The sequence below is a fragment of the Sorex fumeus genome, unplaced genomic scaffold (genome assembly GCF_029834395.1).
Source record: "Sorex fumeus unplaced genomic scaffold, SorFum_2.1 ptg000002l, whole genome shotgun sequence".
Lineage (NCBI taxonomy): Eukaryota > Metazoa > Chordata > Mammalia > Eulipotyphla > Soricidae > Sorex > Sorex fumeus.
The window spans coordinates 59,242,469-59,262,097 of record NW_026606059.1 but is presented as its reverse complement, the minus strand read 5'-3'; the positions used below and the strand labels follow the sequence as shown (position 1 = coordinate 59,262,097).

General features: G+C 43.2%; 2 protein-coding genes across 2 annotated transcripts in view; one reads left to right on the top strand and one right to left on the bottom strand.

Annotated features, from left to right (window-relative positions):
• Positions 1-14,165, bottom strand: part of HAS2 (hyaluronan synthase 2) — a 28,103-nt gene extending 13,938 nt beyond the window's left edge. Inside the window, exon 1 of the mRNA XM_056112136.1 lies at positions 14,095-14,165. The gene's annotated coding sequence lies outside the window, so the exon portion shown is untranslated. The remainder of the gene's footprint in view (positions 1-14,094) is intronic.
• LOC130040434 (uncharacterized) lies at positions 12,754-13,353 on the top strand. The gene has a single exon (XM_056132547.1). It carries the CDS (start codon positions 12,754-12,756, stop codon positions 13,351-13,353), a length of 600 nt encoding a protein of 199 aa, XP_055988522.1.
• Positions 14,166-19,629: the final 5,464 nt, after the last annotated feature.

Below are 19,629 nucleotides of genomic sequence, written 5' to 3'. Positions count from 1 at the left end.
CGTTGTAAAATATCAGCAAGAGATTTTTGCTAAGACTCTCAAGTGTAATTTCACTTTATCTGCAGGGGGAAATTTTCTGCTAACCCCCTGCCATGCACAGGTTGGAATTCAGGATGTCCGGATGCCAGTATTAGCTCCTCCATCAACTACCTACATGACCCTGCTGAGTCACTGTGTCTTTCTGGAGCTGGAGTTTTTAATTTGCTAAATGAGAGGGTTTAGACTCAATTATTTCCAAAATCTCTGTTGACATTTTTTATGCCTAGTAGTCCTACACAGACGACTATAACAATAATCACAATAATAACCCTATAATTTGGAAATGCGTTGCTTTGACCTGTTAGCCATTTTTTCCATTTATCATCACTAATACCACATGGTCACATCCTATGAATCAGGAACCTTACTGAAGCCCAGTAGGCATGTAAGGTTGAACGATTAAAAATTAGAGATGGCACTGTATTTTCTTTTTACAACTGTTTGCCAGCTGAATAGCTGTGGCACAATAGACCACAAAAATACACTGTGTTTAATTGTTCTACTCCTTGGAAGGTGCTGGATCGAGAGCACAGCAGGTAGAGCATTCGCCTTGCACATGGCAGACCTAGGTTTGATTCCTCCATCCCTCTTGGAGAGCCCAGCATGCTACTGAGTATCAAGTCCGCATGGCAGAACCTGGCAAGCTCCCCATAGTGTATTTGATATGCCAAAAACAGTAACAAGAAATCTCACAATGGAGACATTACTAGTCCCTGCTCGAGCAAATCAATGAACAATGGGAGGACAGTGCTACAGTGCTATCCCTTGGAAGGCCTGTGTATCTCCAAGTTGAGGTTTGAACAATTCAAGTATAAGGTTGTTTTTTTTTTTTGCTTTTTGGGTCACACCCAGCCCGGAAATACACATGGGTTACCCCTGACTCTGCACTCAGGAATTACTCCTGGTGGTACCCAGGGGACCATATAGGATGCTGGGAATTGTTCTCCAGCCCTGGTCATTTTTCTTTACTAGTTTTGTTGGGGATTTTTTGCTCTGTTTCTGGACCACACTTGGTGTGCTCAGGGCTTAGTTCTGGCTCTGAATTCAGAGATCACCCTGGGTGGGGATTTGGGAGACCACATGTGGTACTGAGGATGGAATCCAGGTTGATGCATGCAAGACAAATATCCTACCCACTGTACTATCTTCTTGACCCTGAGGTCAATTTTATTATTCTCCAAAGTATATTGAAGTTTCAGTAGAAAAGAAGTAAAATTTTTAATAAAATTATATTTTTCTCTGGCATGCTGACGTGCTTTATTCCTCTTCTAAACAAAAACTGCAACCAGCAGCCTAACTGTTGTACATGAAGAATCCCCATCTTTGGTCATTCATACCAACTTCAGAGTCTGAGGTACACTTACATATAATATTAGTAATGTTTTTCTTCAATTCAGCTAATTTGAGGGTAGCTGTTTGTTTTTGGGTGGGGGCCATAACCGGTCCGGTGATGCCTAGGAGTTACACCCAGCATGGCTTGGGGACCATGATGTACCAGAGATGGAGCTCAGGTCTAACATATGCAAAGCATGTGCTCCAGCCCTTTGAGCAATCTCCTTGATCCTCAACTAATTTTTGAAAATTAAGTGTTTTTATTTTTATGCAAACTCATACTAAGCAATTATCACTATAAAATCTCTTTCTGGACATCCTATTTATAAATTTGTATTCTAAATGAAGGCAAATTGAATAGCTACATAATGTTAAATATAACCTTGGCTGCTACAAGTTTTGTGCCTGTTGTTTATGACCTCAGGATGGGCCATTTGCATCCTATTCTTTGCTATCACTCATTGAAGTAGCTTGAGATGACAGACATTATACTTTGGGAAAACTCAAGTGAGGCTGCTCCCCAAGTATGCCCCTTCACTTTCCGAACACAAAACTGTATGAGGTGCTCATGACATCCAGTCCTTTGGAAATTAAAGATGGCATCTTTCCAATGTGCACTTTTAAAGGAAAGCATGGGGAACTAGAAAGACACATATTCTGCCTGCAGGAGGCCCGGGTTCAATATCTGGCACCACATGGTTCTGCACATATCCCTCAGGCACTGAACTAGGCCAGGTATGGCTCCCAAATCCAATTAATTAATTAATTAATGAAGAGAAGGTTGATCTCCTTCTATTGTTTTTTTCCCCTTCCCCAAGCTTGATGTATATATAGTAATATCCTATGAAATTGCAGAGTCCAAAGATCATGAATGCTTAACCCTTGAATTGCCAAGTAGGACTCAATCAGTCCAGAAGGCCCACCACTCAATATTATCTTAGCAAGAAATAATTTGTTTGCTATTTTGTTATTTTTGAACCCATTGTGCATTCTGGGTTTAATTCATCCTTACACAACCTAGTAATTGCTTTCCTTTAGTTAAAAAAAAAAAAGAGTCGAGAGGAGGGCCTGGAGAGATTGGTCAAATGGCTGGAATTCAGGGGCCAGCAGAATAGTACAGGGGGAAAGGCACTTGGAATGCACATATTCCTTCAGTTGTCTGGTCTAATTGTGGTTTGTCCCTGGCACCATATATGGTCCCCTAAGTACTTCCAGGGATCATTTCTGAGCACAGAACCAAGAATAGTCCTTGAGCACAGCCAGGTTTGCCCCAGCCCACTCCAGCACCGTAAAAGAGTTGGAATTCAGTCCCCAGCACGGCACTGGCACCCGCCAATCAATACCAACAGATGTAGCTTTATGAATACCACTTAATGAACACACATTGCAGGTGTGAAACACGGAGCCACTGACCAGCAGTGTCAGTTCAAGTATTGTGAGGCATGTCCCTGATCCCCTAAGCACTGCTTGAGAGTCCTCCCCAAAGGACCAAAAAAAAAAAAAATTAAATAAATAAAAAGAAAAGAAAAGAAAAGAAAAAGACAAGAGTACTTGTCAACAACCCTTCACAGGTTTTAGTGAGAAATAAAATTCAAAGTGTTTGTGAAATTTAAAAAAAACAAACAAAGACAAGATAATGTCAAACATCAGCTAACCAGGAGACTAAAGGAACAACAAGCAAATGTGTTTCTTGAGCTGGAAGTACCTACTTCCAAGCTATGTGACATGTGGGTCTGATAAAACAGAAAGGCCAGGCTTCTGGAGAAGAGAAAAAAGCTGACATTTCTCCTGGGTGACTGCAGAGAAAGGCCAAAGAGAGCATCACTGTCATTAATCTCAGGAGGAGATGCTTGAACTCTGCAAAAGACACTGACCATTGCCTGCCAGGACTGGGAGCACCAGCCTCAGAACCTGTCATTTCCAAGACATGAGTCATTCTCATAGCAGTGAGAAATTTCAAGGCGACTACAACTCTCTGCCAGGGAGAAGCGTAAGTGTGTGTTTCGCTTGTGTTTAAAATCAGCATCTCCAGCAAAACTCCTCCCTGCCATTCTTTTCCATTATTCACATTTTCCTAGCTTTTATCAGCACACGTGGACACAGAGCAGCCACAGAGCATCTGCTGGCTGCAGCCGGAGTGGGAACACCCTCTGACATCATAGCAGTCAACAGAAGGTCCTTGTGAAGCCTGGGAAAAGCTGCAAGTGAACAGCGGCAGTGTGGTTAAAACTGAACCTTTATTCTGGAGGTCTCGCATTGTGGCCTGGTATGACAAACATGGCATTGCAGGGCCAGCTGAAGGACACAAGTTGGGGTGTGACTGAAGGGAGACATGGATCTCAAGAGAGTGACACACAGGATGTGCTTCCTCATAATTTCCCCTGGGAAAATTCACAGACATGGACACCATATGTGCAAGACTTTCTGAGATGGTCATCAAATTCATTATTACATAAGCAAACACTGCTAGTCAAGCATCTGGCACTATTACTAAACTAGAAACTACATGTAGTTCAAGGACAGATCTCCCCAAAGCACTGTTATATAGAAAAATGATTGAGGGGCAAGAGATATTGTTCAGTTCATAGAACATTTGCCTTGCATGTGGTCAACCCCGGTACCACATATGGTCGGTCCTCCAAGGCCTGCCAGGAGTGATCCAGAAGCAGGAGTAAGTCCTGAGCACCAATACATGTAACCAAAAACAAACCAACAAAAATCAGAAATTTTTATGAGATTAATCATTAAGAGAATTTGGCATTTTCTGTCAATGGAAGATGTCATCCAACTATTTAATTTTAAAAATGGACTTGATACCAATTATTCACCAAGTACTATTCTTCAGAAAATTCTAGGGAAATCCTTTTTTTTCAAGTTAAATCACCATGAAATACACAGTTACAAAGCTGTTCATGTTTGAACAAGTCATACAAAGTTCCATCACTCATCCCTTTACCAGTGTACATTCCCACCAGCAATGCCAGTTTCCTTCCAACAACCCTCCAATCAGCCTGCCTCTATGGCACTTTTCTTCTTATTTTTTTTCTCTTTCTCTCCCCCCACTCCTCTTCTGGGTATTATATACGGGTACTGAAAGGTTATCATGTTTGTCCCTTTACCTGCTTTCAGCACTCAGATCTTGCCCAGAGTGATTGTTTCCAACTATCTTTGTTATAGTGGTTCCTTCTCTATCCTAGCTTCCCTCCCCACACCCCACCCCCAACACACACACACACACACACACACACACACACACACACACACACACACATACTTATGACAAGTCCCCCCCCCCCCACACACACACATACACACTTGTGACAAGTTCCCAAACAAGATCCTGTCCTCTTGGCCTTCTAGCAAATCTTAATATAAGACAATAACTTAATGCCTTCATGCATGGTAATACAGACTATAAAGTCAACAGATAAATTTTCTTAAATTTCTCTTCACTAGTATGTTAAGGACAACCAACATTCCCTCAGCTATTAGTTGGCATTCACTTCATATTTGCTAGGGTGCATAAATGTAACTTTACTTATCAACACCATCTTTGGCATCATTGTCATATGCCAACTAAAATTTAGTCATAGTTTCTTAGTTTCTAGCAGTGGAGCAATATTTACTTATCTTGTTGCATAGCATGATCTTGTCTTATATTAATAACCATAGGTAACATTAATAAACTTGTTAGAAACAATATTGAAATATACCAGGAGGCCCTGACTCTTAGCTATATAACTAACTTGTCCAAAGTCACAAAACCAGGAGTTAGGATCAATTCCATTAGCATAATAATACCAGGTGATCATTTCTCTCAGTAAAATTTTGCTGAATAGATATTGGCCAAATTGGAAGTATCTTTTGGATTCAAATAACAAAATGTGTGATATAAGAAAAGTTTGCGAAAAAAATCCTTAAAAACTGTTTTTATGCTGTTATGGGGAATTGATACTTGCTTAGGTACTCATAAAGGACCACCAGTACTCAAAAGAAGATAGTTGGATTCATGTACTTAACTAAAGGGACACAGAATAAAGTCCCAACCTGGTACTCTATTGGTCATTGGGATGGTAAATCTTTTAGTTTGTTTGTTTTGGGGTCACACCTTGAGCTAAGGTTTTGCTCCTAGCTCATACTCAGGGATCACTCCTGGCAGGGCATGGGGAACATTTATGGTGCTAAGGACTGAACCCAGCTGCTTACATGACACACTTCCCTCCTTACCCTCCTTACTCTCTCTCCAGTATGGACATCAGAAATTTTCTTGCCCCTTTCCCTTTTTGTGTTAGCCAGTGGACAAAGGCTGATGCAAGGGTATAAAGCTGTTCTCATTGTCACAGCACAGTAGTTAGAACTGAATTTCCAGAGGTTTTTTATAATATTTCTGTTTCAAATGTGGGGGAAGCTGAGAGTTAATTCAAATGAGTCAGCATCTGGGAAAGGCTGCAGAGATGAGGTCAAAATATACCTCCTCTCAGAGGCCCTCTCTTACCGGTCTTCTAAGACAATTTTCCATCCTGCTCTTTTCTCATTTCCTGTAACTCTCTCCCCCGAGTCTGACGGATTGTCTAAGTACCACTATATCAGTCTAAGGCTACAGGGACTTATGTGTCTCAATCAACTGGTGCATTCCTTTCCCCCAACGCAGGGTGTGGCACATTTTGGATGAATTAATAAGACCACTGGGACTCAGACAGTCAATGCAGACTGACAGCACCAGCTGCTGTGCTATCTCTCTCTGCTGCAAGAACTGAGACTATATGCTGAGTGCTTAATGGTACTCCTCATCCAGAAGAGTTTTCTGTCTCCTTCCTTCCTTCCTTCCTTCCTTCCTTCCTTCCTTCCTTCCTTCCTTCCTTCCTTCCTCCCTCCCTCCCTCCCTCTCCCTCCCTCCCTCCTTCCCTCCCTTCCCAACCCTTTTCTTTCTTTCTTTCTTTCTTTCTTTCTTTCTTTCTTTCTTTCTTTCTTTCTTTCTCTCATAAACCACTACCATAATGTATTATCCAGTTACCTGAACCTAGGTGGGTAATACCAGACAAGCTCTGTAAGACAGTAAAGTTCTATAAGTGAACTAAGCTAGAAAATGTCCCTGAGAGCATTTCCAGAAATAACAAAGAGTATTCTGGGCAACTTTATGAATTCTGAAGTCAAGTGCGGAGCAGAGGAACAATGAGATCATATTTTTAATCAATTGGACCTATAGTGTTCTCATAGTATTTAATGCATCAATCCATACACTAAATACGGTTAACTAAGGCTTTGTGCTTTAGTTCTAGTGGTGTGTGTGTGTGTGTGTGTGTGTGTGTGTACTTCGTATTGGTCTGTGGATCCAGACTGAATGGAAACACTCTCTCAACTTATCCTTCCTGCCTCACTGATTTCTTTCCTCCTTTTCTTCCTCCCTTCTGTCCTGTCTTCCTGCCTTCCTGTCTTCCTGACTTCCTGTCTTCTATATTGGGGATCAAACTCAGAGTCTTATACAATACAAGTGCTCTTGTGATGAACTATGTCCTTGTATTCCTCATACTTCCTTTTAATGGTTAGGAGTCAGGAACAAGTTATATCATACTGTTCTTCAGTTTTTTAATCTATAGGTAGTTAACCATATTGACTTTACAGGTTTTAAGACTGAAAGAGGAAAATCATCGAAATAGCCAAAAGAAATTCTTAACAGAGCTAAGTATCACTTAACACGTGATACTTGCTTACATTAAATACTAGCTTGACAGCAGCTACCTAATTAGTCTGGTTCTCTTGCCCTTTAAACTGTTGTTTTCCAGGTAACAAGGAATAACTGTGGCATAGTGGAATGGATTGCTGGGCTATGAGAAGATAGATTCAGATCCTTGTTAGTTTTTTGACTTTAGATAAATCACTTGAGGGTTCTGTGAACGTGCTATGTATTGTTGGTCAATTAATACCTTTGAGATTCAAAAGTTGAGTGGTAGGACTGAGACTTTAAAAAGTTATCACTATTGCCAATGATAGCTCATTAGAAATGTAATATAGGTTACAATATGGACAAGCTCTTCATTACGGTAATCTACAGTGGATGAGTGCCGAGTTGGTTTCCTGTTGGTATCCACTCTTCATACTAGGAGTCCTGATTTCTAATATGCAAAATGTGGACATTATAGCTTTACAGGGATACTATAAGAGACAAGTACTCTGTATTCCAACTTATCTTTCTCTCTTGATTTATGTCTCTATCTAGACCAATAAATGAATCAGGGGATGCACTCAATACTATTTTGTTGTCATTGTTATTAATGGATTCACTCGCCAGTTTTAAAAGTGAACGGGCAGAAAGAGAGCTAGAGTGAGCACATGGTTTGCATGCAAGAGACCTCAGTTCAGTCACCACTGTTGTATATGTAACCCTGAACCACCCCAAACACAGAGTTGGGAATAGTCCCTGAGTATCACCAGGGACTATTATAGTCTAGACTATAGTATAGACTATAGTATAGTATTATAGTCTAGACTATAGTATTAGACTATTATAGTCTAGACTATAGTATAGACTATTATAGTGTATTTTTAAAATTATAGTGTATTTTTCTCTCTTCATCATTATATTTTAAAATTAGAGGCTGGAGAGATAGTATAGTGGGTCAGGTGCTTGCCTTGCAGTGTATGACCATGGCTCAATCCTTAGCACCCCCATATGGTCTCCTGAGCTCCACCAGGAGTGATCCCTAAGCACAGAACCAATAGTAATCCCTGAGCACTACTACATGTGGCCCAGAAACAACCAAAAAGAACTCCCCCAAACTAGTCAGTCTTTTCTGGGGGCAATGCTTACACACAAGGGAAATTAGGGAATAGGAGGCATTTAAAGAATATTTGTTGAGTGAATACCTTGCTCAGGCTGGAGTGATAGCACAGCGGGTAGGGTGTTTGCCTTGCAAGTGGCCGACCCAGCAGACCCAAATTTGATTCCTCTGCCTTCAATTCCTCCGCCCGTCTTGGAGAGCCTGGCAAGCTACCGAGAGTATCTCACCCACACGGCAAAGCCTGACAAGCTACCCATGATGTATTCGATATGCCAAACACAATAACAACAAGTCTCACAATGTTACTGGGCCTGCTTGAGCAAATCGATGGACAACAGGAGGACAGGGACAGTGACAGTGACAGTGAATACATTGCTCAAGATGACATCCAATAAATAGAAAAACTAGTCCTGGGTAACAGATTTTTTTTACCTGTAAAACTCATGTTGTATGAACAAGGTCTCATGTTGTATGAACTATATGTAGAAGACCCTAGCAAAGTACACTGAAAACTGCTTCTTGGTAACAATACCACTTATTCTGTTATCAGACATTTGTCTGTTAATGGTGGATCAGAAAACAATAGGGTGCAAAAAACTAAGAACTCATTGTTCCCTGATCCTGTTGTACATCCAACCCACCCGGCCATCTCTATAATTTACTTATAGATGATGACTATGAGCTGATCAGAATGAAATGCAACCCAGGCAACAGGAAATTTTATATCTCTTAATGATTCTAATTGCAGAAAATTTGGTGTTATTTGGGTTAAACTCCAAAAGCATGCTTCATGGTAGGATGTGTATTGATATACATCCTTCAAGCATAATGCCTCTGCTCTGGAAAGGACAGGGTAACTACATGAAGTCTGAGTAGTATGGATAATATGAGTCCAATTAAATGAGAGCTTATCGCTTCTGAGGCACATTGCAGTGTATGATCCTGACATCATCCCCCTCTGACCTCCTCTGGCTTTGAACCTGAACTTTCCCCTCCTGTTTCATCCTATTGTAGCAATCCTAGCAGAGACTCAGAGCCATGGATAGTCATCTCCACTGTGATCTGAGTCTGGAACTTCTAGGGTTCAGATGCTTCTTCATTTGCACCTCAATATTGATCAAATGACCACACGATGCCAGTTCTCCCAGTAAGCGTTTTGATTCCTGAACTTTACCATCCTAAACTTCAGTTAAGTGTTGGTCAAAAGGGAAACTTACAAAAAGACTTGGCATGGAATTTAAGCACTGCATGTCTCTCCACTGACTCTTGGACACAATCTCCAAAGTGAAAATCATATGCATATTGGTAATCCCAAATCTCTTCCTGATCCCTCTCCACCATATTTGGTTTATCCTTAGATCCAGCTCCCATTAAACGTGACTTATCCCAAAACAAATCCCAAGATAGAATAACTTGGGAATTGAGCAGTTAGGAGGGAGACCATAGGACAGTGATGGAGAGATCTCAAAACATTGGTGGAGGAATTTATGCTCTTCAACTATAAAAGACTTCAGTACTATTGTAACCTAGTTTATCTCAATTAAAATAAAGAGATTCCTGAACACAGAGTCAGGAGTAAGCCCTAAGCACCACTAGGTGTGTTCCAAACTTCTCCCCTAAATTAATAAAAAAAAATGACTTCTTTTAAGTAAAAAAAATAAATAAATGTTATGCCAGTGTACATTTTAAAGAAGTGTTTTAGCCCACTGTAGCACAGACCATGTCAAAGGAACAATACTCACTAATACTTGGATAAAATACTACTAGACACCCCTTCCAAAAACTTAAGTTTTGAGTAAATCCCTGAACCTTCCAGAGGCAAAACTCTTTTCTAAAGCATTGGCATGTGGGGAAACAGAGGAAGGAAAGGTTAAATATATATATATATACATATATATGTGTGTGTGTGTTTAAAATTTATAATGTAGTAGCTGAGACATATCAAACATATCAATTTGCTTATGTAATGACTCAGATTATTTTCTGCCTTACACTATGATAGCTCAGACTTCTTTGCGTACATTTCGATAATATGAGTCCAATTAAGAAGTGTAATCAGCTTATTGATTTTTACTATTATATAGTACAGATGTGTACATAGATACTCATCCATTAAGTGTTTTAATAATAAGCAGTATGAAAATAATAATAATAATAATAAACAGTATGAAACTTGTTATATTTATTTTAACTCATATCAAGGTAACATTTTCTAGATTATGGACAAAGCAATCTATAAAGATATATAATATACATGTATATATAGCACTGTAGCATTGTCCTCCAATTGCTCGAGTGGGCACCAGTAATGTCTCCATTGTGAGACTTGTTGTTACTGTTTTTGGCATACTGAGTATGCCACGGGGAGCTTGCCAGACTCTGCTGTGTGGGTGGGATACTCTCGATAGCTTGCCTGGTTCTCCGAGAGGGGTGGAGGAATCAAACCACAGTCAGCCGTGTGCAAGCAAACACCCTACCCGCTGTGCTATCACTCCAACCCGTTATATATAAACTCCACTTAAATGACATTCAAAATAGACTTGAAAGCAACTCAAAGTATATGCATTGGGATGTTATCCAGATTGCTGTTAGAGAAAAAAAGAGTTAAAACCAAGCTGATATGATGAAAAGGATTCTTCTCCAGGGAGCTGGCCCTCCATTCAGCTGTCAATTCAGCTGCAACAGGCTCTGTCTTGCAGACTTTTAGTGAAACACAGTCTAGATATGCATGAATAAAAATACGAGCAACCAGAAAGAGATAGTGTGGCTTATGTTGTTTTCTAATTACACTTACTCATTATTCCCATTTCATGCAATAATCAGAAATCTAATAATAAGCATTTTTTAAAAAAAAATCCAAACTACATAGTCTTGGATTAGAAATGTAACCCTGTCATATTACTTTCAAAGAGGATTTCCACATTGCTCTGTAGATATGGACTTTTCTTTTCCCATCCTGACTATACGTGACAATAAATAAATCTATAGAAGGAATGTCATTAAAAAGTCAATAAATTGGAGCTGAGGAGAAGGCTAAAAAGAGATGAAATGTATGTTACATGTGCAGTATCCCCTAATTCCATTCTCAGTATCACCTGTTCCCAGAATCACTGGTAAGACCCCCAAACACCATGCCAGGAGCAACCCCTCAGCACAGCAGGGAGTAGACAAATAGTCAAAAACCAAAAACTTAATAAAAATAAATATTTTCAAATTAATCTAAATGATAAGGAAATATTTATGTGAAACTAGTCATTAAATACAATGTCATGACATTATATTTTATAGTACTAACAAAATGCTGATCTGACTTACTTTCTAAGAAGAGTTTTTCATTCATTGCTTGCACAATTCTTGTTTTCCAGGAAAGCAGCTAATTAAATATCATCTTTGCTTTGCGGAGAGTAATGCATATACATTCAAATTAGATGCTCATTACTGAGTTAAACCCTTCAATTCCATAAACATATAATTACAAATAATTACATTCAGGTAAAGTAAGAATCAATTTTAAGTACAACAAAAGTAATTCTGCTAATACACGATTGTCAATATATTACAATACGTTTTTCTATTTACCCAATTCAGGTAGTATGTAATTTTATGATTACTATGATATAATGTAGAATTTTCTTCCTTAGAATTCTGAATTTGTTGAAAAATTGCAAATCCTAACACTACATATTAAAACCTTAAAATAGGTATTCAAAAGAATGAAGCTTTCATTAAAAAATAATACAAGTATAGTTAAAGCTTAAGGAAAAGCACTGATGTATACGATCATTTAAAAACGGTACTGTTTCTAGGAGTAATTTATTATGCAAATATATACAAATAAAATGATGTAATTATGGATTCAGTTTGTATATATTGGAATTTTTAAAGGTTTTTAAAAAGATTTTTAAAAGGATTTAAAGGATCTTCTCAACTATTATATAAAATATGCAACTCTACCTGAGGGAATAAATATTTGTTCTAGTCAATTCTATATAAACACATTTAAATCGTGAACTCGTTATCATTAGTATTTTTGAAGGTATAAATTTTCAAAAATTACAAAGTAACTAAAATTTCATGATCCTGTTGAATACTTCCAATGGTGCATCACATGCCTTCGACAGAGAGATATGGAGGGAGGAAGCAAAGCCTTGAAATCTGCAATAGGCGGAGACACTTTCATCAATTACCTCTCTTCTTCCTCAAAACTTACTTCCTTCGCCTTACTCCAACACTAAGCAGAGTCGCTATATACTCAGGCCTCCAGTTTGGGGGAAGCCCTACGTGACCAATCAAGGCGTCCCGATCTATTGCATCACACCTCCCGGGGGTGTGACGTCAAAGGCAATCCCAGGCCAGCCACGTGGGTTAGAGAGTCTAGTTTCTGGACTGAGGTTCGGGAAACACCCGCCAGCAAGGGGCCCCAGAGGTGGGGCGGGGAGGGCCCGACTGGGCTCCTAGCGCATCTCGGGGAGCGCCTGCAAGCTGCTCGCTCGCCCAGGGGGAGCCTGGGGGCTCGAGTCCAAGGACCCGGAGTGGGTGGGTCTTTTTTGTTTCTTGCGTTTTGTGATGGGGTGGGGAGAGGCGCACGAGAAAGCTGGCACCTATGCAGTGTAATCGGACCCGGGTCTGGTTAATCCTCCCCGGCCCCGCCCCTCGACTCCCAGCCCCTCTTTCCAGCCCTAATTATCCTTTCAACGCCCTTTCCCCTCGGCTGCATTCCCATAGCTGGAGGAAAAAGCCTAGGTCGCCTCCCGGTTCTAGCCCGCACACAGACCCTCCTTTCAGACCCGCCCTCGGGGGCACCGGCTTCCCGAGCCCAGTCCCTGCTCACCGCTGGGCGGGGAACCGGCGTGACGAATTCCGCCCGAGGTGTCTCCATCCCCGCCCAGCCTCTGGCCCTCCTCCCACCTCCACCGAGGCTCCGAGGGTGCCCCACTCGGACCCCCGCGCCCAAAGCGCGTCGCTCGCTGCCCTCGAGCACACCCAGCCCCCGGCAGCGCCCGCGTGCCGGGTGCCACGTCGGAACTGGCTCCAGGGACCCGGGCGCTTGCAGCTGCAGCTGCCTGCGCGCCCGGGGTCCCCAGCTCGCCCACCCCTCCAGCCAGCGCCCGGGACCCCGCCACCTCCAGCACGCCCCCTACCCCCGACCCCGGCCCCAGGAAGGCTTCCGGAGCCGAGCCGAGCGCTCCCAGCCCCTGCCTGACACTTTGATGGGGCACAGGGCGCGCAAAGGAGGGGATGTCCGGGGAAGGGGTGGGGTGGGGGGAGTGCCCGAGAGAGGCTGAGAGAGGCGCGGAGCTGGCTGGGGACCCTCCTCACGGGTCCGGGGACGTTTTCTTTTTCTTTTTTTCTTTCTTTCCTTCTTTCTTTTCAACTCTTGCTTTCCAAAGGAGAAGCAAGCTTCCCGATTCAGAAATAAATAAAACTAGTTGCGCGGTTGCAGGGGACGCTTTCCCTTAAACAAGAGGGGAATAAGTATCTCCCAGAGTGGAGAAGGAGAAAGTGAGGGGAGGCACGGGAAGGTAAAGGGGAAAGGGACGGCTGCGCCCCCAAACATTTCCCTTGCACAGCCGCAAGTCCTGCTTCCCAAGCTCCGGGAGATGCGGAGTGGAAAAGTACATCCCGGGACGTGCAGACATCCCCAGGCGGAGGTTACCTGTGGTCCCAGGAAGTCGGCGGTTTTCTGGCGAACGCCCCCGGGACAGGAAAGACAGGGGGCTTCTGTGAAGCCTGACAGTGATCGGAAATACCCTCTGAATTCTCTTCGGTGAAAAGATAATGTTCGCCCTTAAACTTTCTTGTCTAGAGCTGACTTCATTAAAATTTAAGAACTGGGGGGGGTGGGGGCACGACAGTTAGATGGGTAATTTCTCCCCTCTCCCTGGCCGATTCGAGGAGCCTCTTATCATCTTATCATTCACCCAATCGCGCCAGTGAAACATACCTTGTTCAGTTCTTGGTCATAAAGTTGTCCTCAGCCTGTCTGTGTGGTCCCGGAGGGTCGGTGGCGGGCAGTTTCCAAAATTGAGGTAATAAGAGGATCAGATGAATTTGAGACGACCGGCCAAAAAAAATAAAAAATTTAAAAACAACATTTAAAACCAGGGGAGGGGTGTCTTGAACGGTTGCTTCTCCCCCACTAGGAAAAAATATAGAAGAAAAAAAACAGAAAATTAATCACTTTTCAATATTTCCGTTGTACTTCGGTCTCCCAATTCTTTAAAGAAAACAACCGTTTTTTAAAAATAAATTAATTTTATTACTTATATATTATTTTTATTATATCTTTCTCTCTCTCTCTTTTTTTTTTCTCCAATTCCCCTCCCTAAATATCGGAAAGGTTCGTCTCTTTTTTCGAATCACAAAAAGCCGGATGGAGACTCAGCAGGACCAGCAAGCACAGAATCGGGAGAAAGTCTTTGGCTGGGGCTGGTTCAAGTCCCTGCTTCCACCGGCTGCTAGAAGCCAGGACTGGGTAATTCTTTCCAGACTTCTTTGACTTCTCCTTCCTCGCGGTTGTTGCCTTTTCTGCCTCCTCCAACTTAAGGGGGTCTTAACAAGTGAGCTGGTGGGTGTTTTAATAGGGCGGAGGAGGGAGTGGGGGTGAGGGGAGTGGAGAGGGAGGTGCGGACTGGGGTCCCGGAGGGGAGGGGACTTGGGAGCGCGGGCAGGCGGGCGGTAGGCGGGGAGGGGGAGAGGGAGAGAGACATTGGCCATTCAAAGCTCTCCCTCAGCGCCAAGCCGCTCCTCAACTCCAATGAATTCAATTAATTTGATTGCTAACGTGTGCTGGGGCTGGGAAGGCTGCGCGCACTGGAGGACCACCTGATCCACCCCGCCTGCGCTCGGGGCTGGGGCCTGGGCCCGGCTGTGTAGACATCCGGGACCCCGGTCAGGGTGATCGGGCTTCCCTCTCCGCGATAAGCTGGCCCGAGCGTTCTAAGTCACTTGTTTTAAGACCAAATGATGCCCACAGGCTAAGTAAACCGCCCTGGCTGAGAGAGAGCTGGGAGCGTGCGGTGTGTGTGTGCGCGCGCGCTAGCCCGCGTGTGCGTGCGTGTGTGTGCACGCGTGTGTGTGTGCTCGCGTGTGTGTGTGCACGCGTGTGTGTGTGCGTGCGTGTATGCATGCACGCGCGTGAGTCTGTGTGTGTGTGTGTGTGTGTGTGTGTGTGTACACCTGGGGCCGCCGCTCTGAAAAGTCGACCACCGCTCTACCAACTGATTATTAACCCTTTCTTCCCTTCATCTCAAAAGTTTCCGAGCTCACGTCCAGTGTCAAAACCTCTCTCACATAGACGACTTCGCCTTGGAGCCCCGGGGAAAAGTCGCCCCAACTCGAGAAGGTTCCCTACCTAGACAATGCGCGACCAGAGCGCATTAGGTAGGAAAAGAAAGCAAAAGAAATCTTTGTGGGACTCAAAAATAGCGCGCTTTGCCAAAAAGAAGAAAAAAAAAGAGTATTCATTAGCTTACGCGGTTTACAAAGGCTTGCATGGCTTTTGCTTCTTGAGAGCCTTCTGCGGGGAGACCGATTTAAAATACGTGTCTCGTTCTGTTTTCCCTTTGAAATGATCTTTTCTATCTTTCAGTACCGCAAGGCTAGGAAGAGTGGTGTCTCGATTCATTTCAACCCCCCTTTATTTCTCTGTGGTTCTCACCAACAGTCTCCTGGTGTTTAAAAATGGACAGTAGGTGGCACTGTTTAGGAAAAAATGAGGGCAAAGTTACAAATGAACAAGTAACTTGGTTTTTGGAGATTCCCCGAAAATGATCTTATTACATAGCGTAGAAGAGATTTTCCCTCCCTCCTCTCTCCCTTTCTCCCTCTCTCCCTTTCTCCATCTCTCCCCCTCTCCCTCCCTCCCTCCCTCCCGTCCTTCCTCCCTCTCTCTCTTCTTCCTCCCATCCTCCCTCCCATCTCCTTTCCTTCTCTTCCTCCTTACTTCCCTCCTTCCTCCCTCCCTCCCTGACTCTCTTCCTCCCTCCCTCCCTCCCTCCCTCCTTCCCTCCCTCCCTCCCTCCCTCCATTCCTTCCTTTCTCCCTCCCTCCCTTCCTTCCTTCCTTCCTTCCTTCCTTCCTTCCTTCCTTCCTTCCTTCCTTCCTCTTCCAAGGTTCTTGCTTCTTACCTATGTTGGACAATAATGGTCCCTGTCAAATGGAGGAAGGATGCTTTCAGGACATCACTCAGCCTGTGGTATGAACGGCTGAGATTGAAGGTCAAGGACCTTATTGTAATACTAGGTAGTCTGACAGCAGTTCCTGAGGCAGGCCTACACAGTGCCAAGCAGTTTCCTCTGACCCTCTCCTCCGTGCCTACCACTACTGGTTTACCTAGGGCAGCCCTGGCTTTACCTTGCCTGAGGAGTCCACATCCCTCACAGGAGACCCCTCCTTACCTCCCCCCAACAAACCTTTCAGGCTTTTAGCCTTTGAGTGAACCCTATCTTAGGTGGTTCAACTCTGGAGGAACTGGTTTAAATTTCAGAGTACAATTTCATCCCACTTAATCAGACTCCCATGCAGTGATTTTTAATTTTATGGTCATTTTTGAATGCTAAATTATAATTTGAAATGTATTCTCTCATTTATATGTTCTCACACACAATGTGGATTAAATTGATACAGGGCTAGAATGGAAATTGTGTGTGGGGTGTCAGGTGTCTAGCTAGAAGACCTTTGTCTGGACATTTAACCTCAGCTCTGAACAACACTAATAATAATATATGTAATTCATCGAGTGCATACATATTATATATAATACAGGAGGGTCAATTATAACAGTAGTATTTCACTATTCCTGTGGTAAGAATTTAAACAATGAGAACATTAAGCAACACTGGATTTCTTTATTAAACAAAGGCACATTTGTTGTTTTGTCCTTTTGCACTTGTAATTCATAGTCCATAAATTAAAAAGTTTTCCTGACTAAGTAAATGTTCCCTAACTATATAAATAGTCTCTATGGATGAATATAAAAGCTAATTACAAACACACTGACACACCGACACACCGACACACCTTACCTTTTTTTTTTTTTTTTTTTTTGCTTTTTGGGTCAACTCTTGTGATGCACAGGGGTTACTCCTGGCTCTGCACTCAGTAATTACTCCTGGTGGTGCTGGGGGACCATATGGGATGCTGGGACTCAAACCCGGTAGCCGCGTGCAAGGCAAACGCCCTACCCACTGTGCTATCGCTCCTACCGCACACCCTACCTTTTATTACCAGCTCTATTCCCCTCAAAAGATGAGACTAGCACAACTTAAAGTCTGGAAAGAGGTGAACATTCCTTCAACAGGATATTTTAACTATCAAATTTTCAGAGGATCCAGTATGAGACAGTTAAAATTCAATCTCCACCTTTGGTATCTGGACGTAGTAAATGATATTAATAGTGCCTAAACTCTCAGGCTAGGTAGAGAGCTTCCTAATGCAACCCAGTGTCTCTTCAAATAACCATTGTGAACTTTGCTAAAACAAAGGTAATCTGCCATTTTGTCCTGAAATCATTCATTATTAGTATTTAACTAAGGTTCCAGGTCTGACCTTGTTTGGGCTAGGTGCTGTTCATTTCTTTACTGACGAAATGCATGTTGGATTTCAGAAGGGAGAACATTGGGAACAACATATCCATCCTGTGGAATTGGGTATGTGGGCAGGCGGACATGGCTATGGAAGAGATTTGAGTAGAAGTCATGGATAATCTTCTCCATTGCCGTTCTGGAGGATGTGATAGATCCATCAGGACGTCGGAGGGCAGTCATCTTGGTCTTGTAGTTGTCGAAGGACAGGCGGGCCTTACGAATGCTTTTCCCGGCTTCCGCTGCATCTACCAGCACTTCTGCTCTTCGCTCTTTGAGGTCTTCCTTGATCGCATCTCTGCACTGCTTTGCGAGCTCCAATGTTTGCTTGCGGTTGCCCGAGGCATGCACCGAACCATGTTGATGAGCTCAAGAGTTTTCAAAGACAGGTATTTTTTTTTTTGTGGCTATCTCTCTCTTGGCGTTCCTCGCACAATCATGGAGGTGCTGAACCAGTCGATTGTATTCCTCGTCAATGTTGTCAACAGTGGCATCTCCCCATGTTGCCGCAATAGTTACCTGAACACCTGAAGAACCTGCCATCAGTATTCATCAATACGCTCTTCACACGCTACCTGTCTAAATGCAAGTTTCTGTCCCAATGGAAAACCAGCAGGACTGTACTACTGTACAAGAAGGAAGGCATCCACAACATTGACAACTATCACCCGATTTGCCTATTGTCTGTCATCTACAAGTTGTTCACTCAAGTCATCCTGATTAGGATTGATAGAACACTAGATGAAGGACAACCATGCAAGCAAGCCGGGTTCCGCAAAGGATTCAGCACCATCGACCATATCCACATGATAACCAAGCTCATTGAGGTTTCTCGGGAGTTCAAGATGCCGCTCTGTCTAACGTTCATTGATTTAAAGAAGGCCTTTGATTCTGTTGAGATGGAAGCGGTCATTGAAGCCCCAGCCCATCAGGGCATTCAAACTCAATATATCAGGATCCTCCGTGAGCTGTATTACGGATTCACTACCAGGATCTCACCATTCTACAAAGAAGTAATCATTGATGTCAAGAGAGAGGTTTGGCAGGGTGATACCATTTCATCGGAACTCTTTAGTGCCACCCTCGAGAACATCATGTTAGGACTGGAATGGGAAGGAACGGGAGTGAAGGAATGGTGGTCGGCAACTACACCACCTCCGCTTTGCTGATGACATTGTTTTAATAACACCAAACATTAGCCAAGTGGCACAAATGCTGGCCGACTTCAACTGTGAGTGTGGAAAGGTCGGACTACAGCTGAATCTTACGAAGACAATGTTTATGAGAAACAGCCTCGTTCCTGATGCTCTGTTCGCTCTCAACGGAACGACCATCTCCGAATGCAACAGTTATGTGTACTTAGGTCGAGAAGTCAACATGACAAATGACCTGGCACCCGAGCTGCGCAGGAGGAAGAGAGCGGCTTGGAACGCCTTCAAGAGCATCGAAGAAATAGCTAAGAGGACAAAGAACCTCTGGCTCTGGGCACATCTCTTTGATTCCACTGTTCTTCCTGCATTAACATATGCCTCAGAGACCTGGGCCCTATGCAAACAGGATGAGAATGCTATTTGGGTCTCCCAAAGAGGAATTGAAAGAGCTATGCTTGGAATATCACATTTCACTCAAGTGAGAGAAAGAATCCGGAGTTGCATCCAACCTCTGTGGACTATCAAGAATCAGGGACGCTGTCTCATTTGCCAAGGCGTCAAAAATCACATAGGCTGGTCACATAATGAGATTTAGAGACAACCGCTGACCTAGATCCGTTACCGACTGGATTACACGGGATGTCAAAAGACCACGTGGCTGCCCACCTACTAGATGGTCAGACTTCTTCATCAAGATCATGAATGATTGGTTTGAGGCTCTTCATGTTCCTAGAACGAACAGAC

Bases quoted from the DNA above. Each gene is read 5' to 3' on its own strand.
- LOC130040434 (XM_056132547.1), top strand. From the start codon at position 12,754: ATGCAGTGTAATCGGACCCGGGTCTGGTTAATCCTCCCCGGCCCCGCC.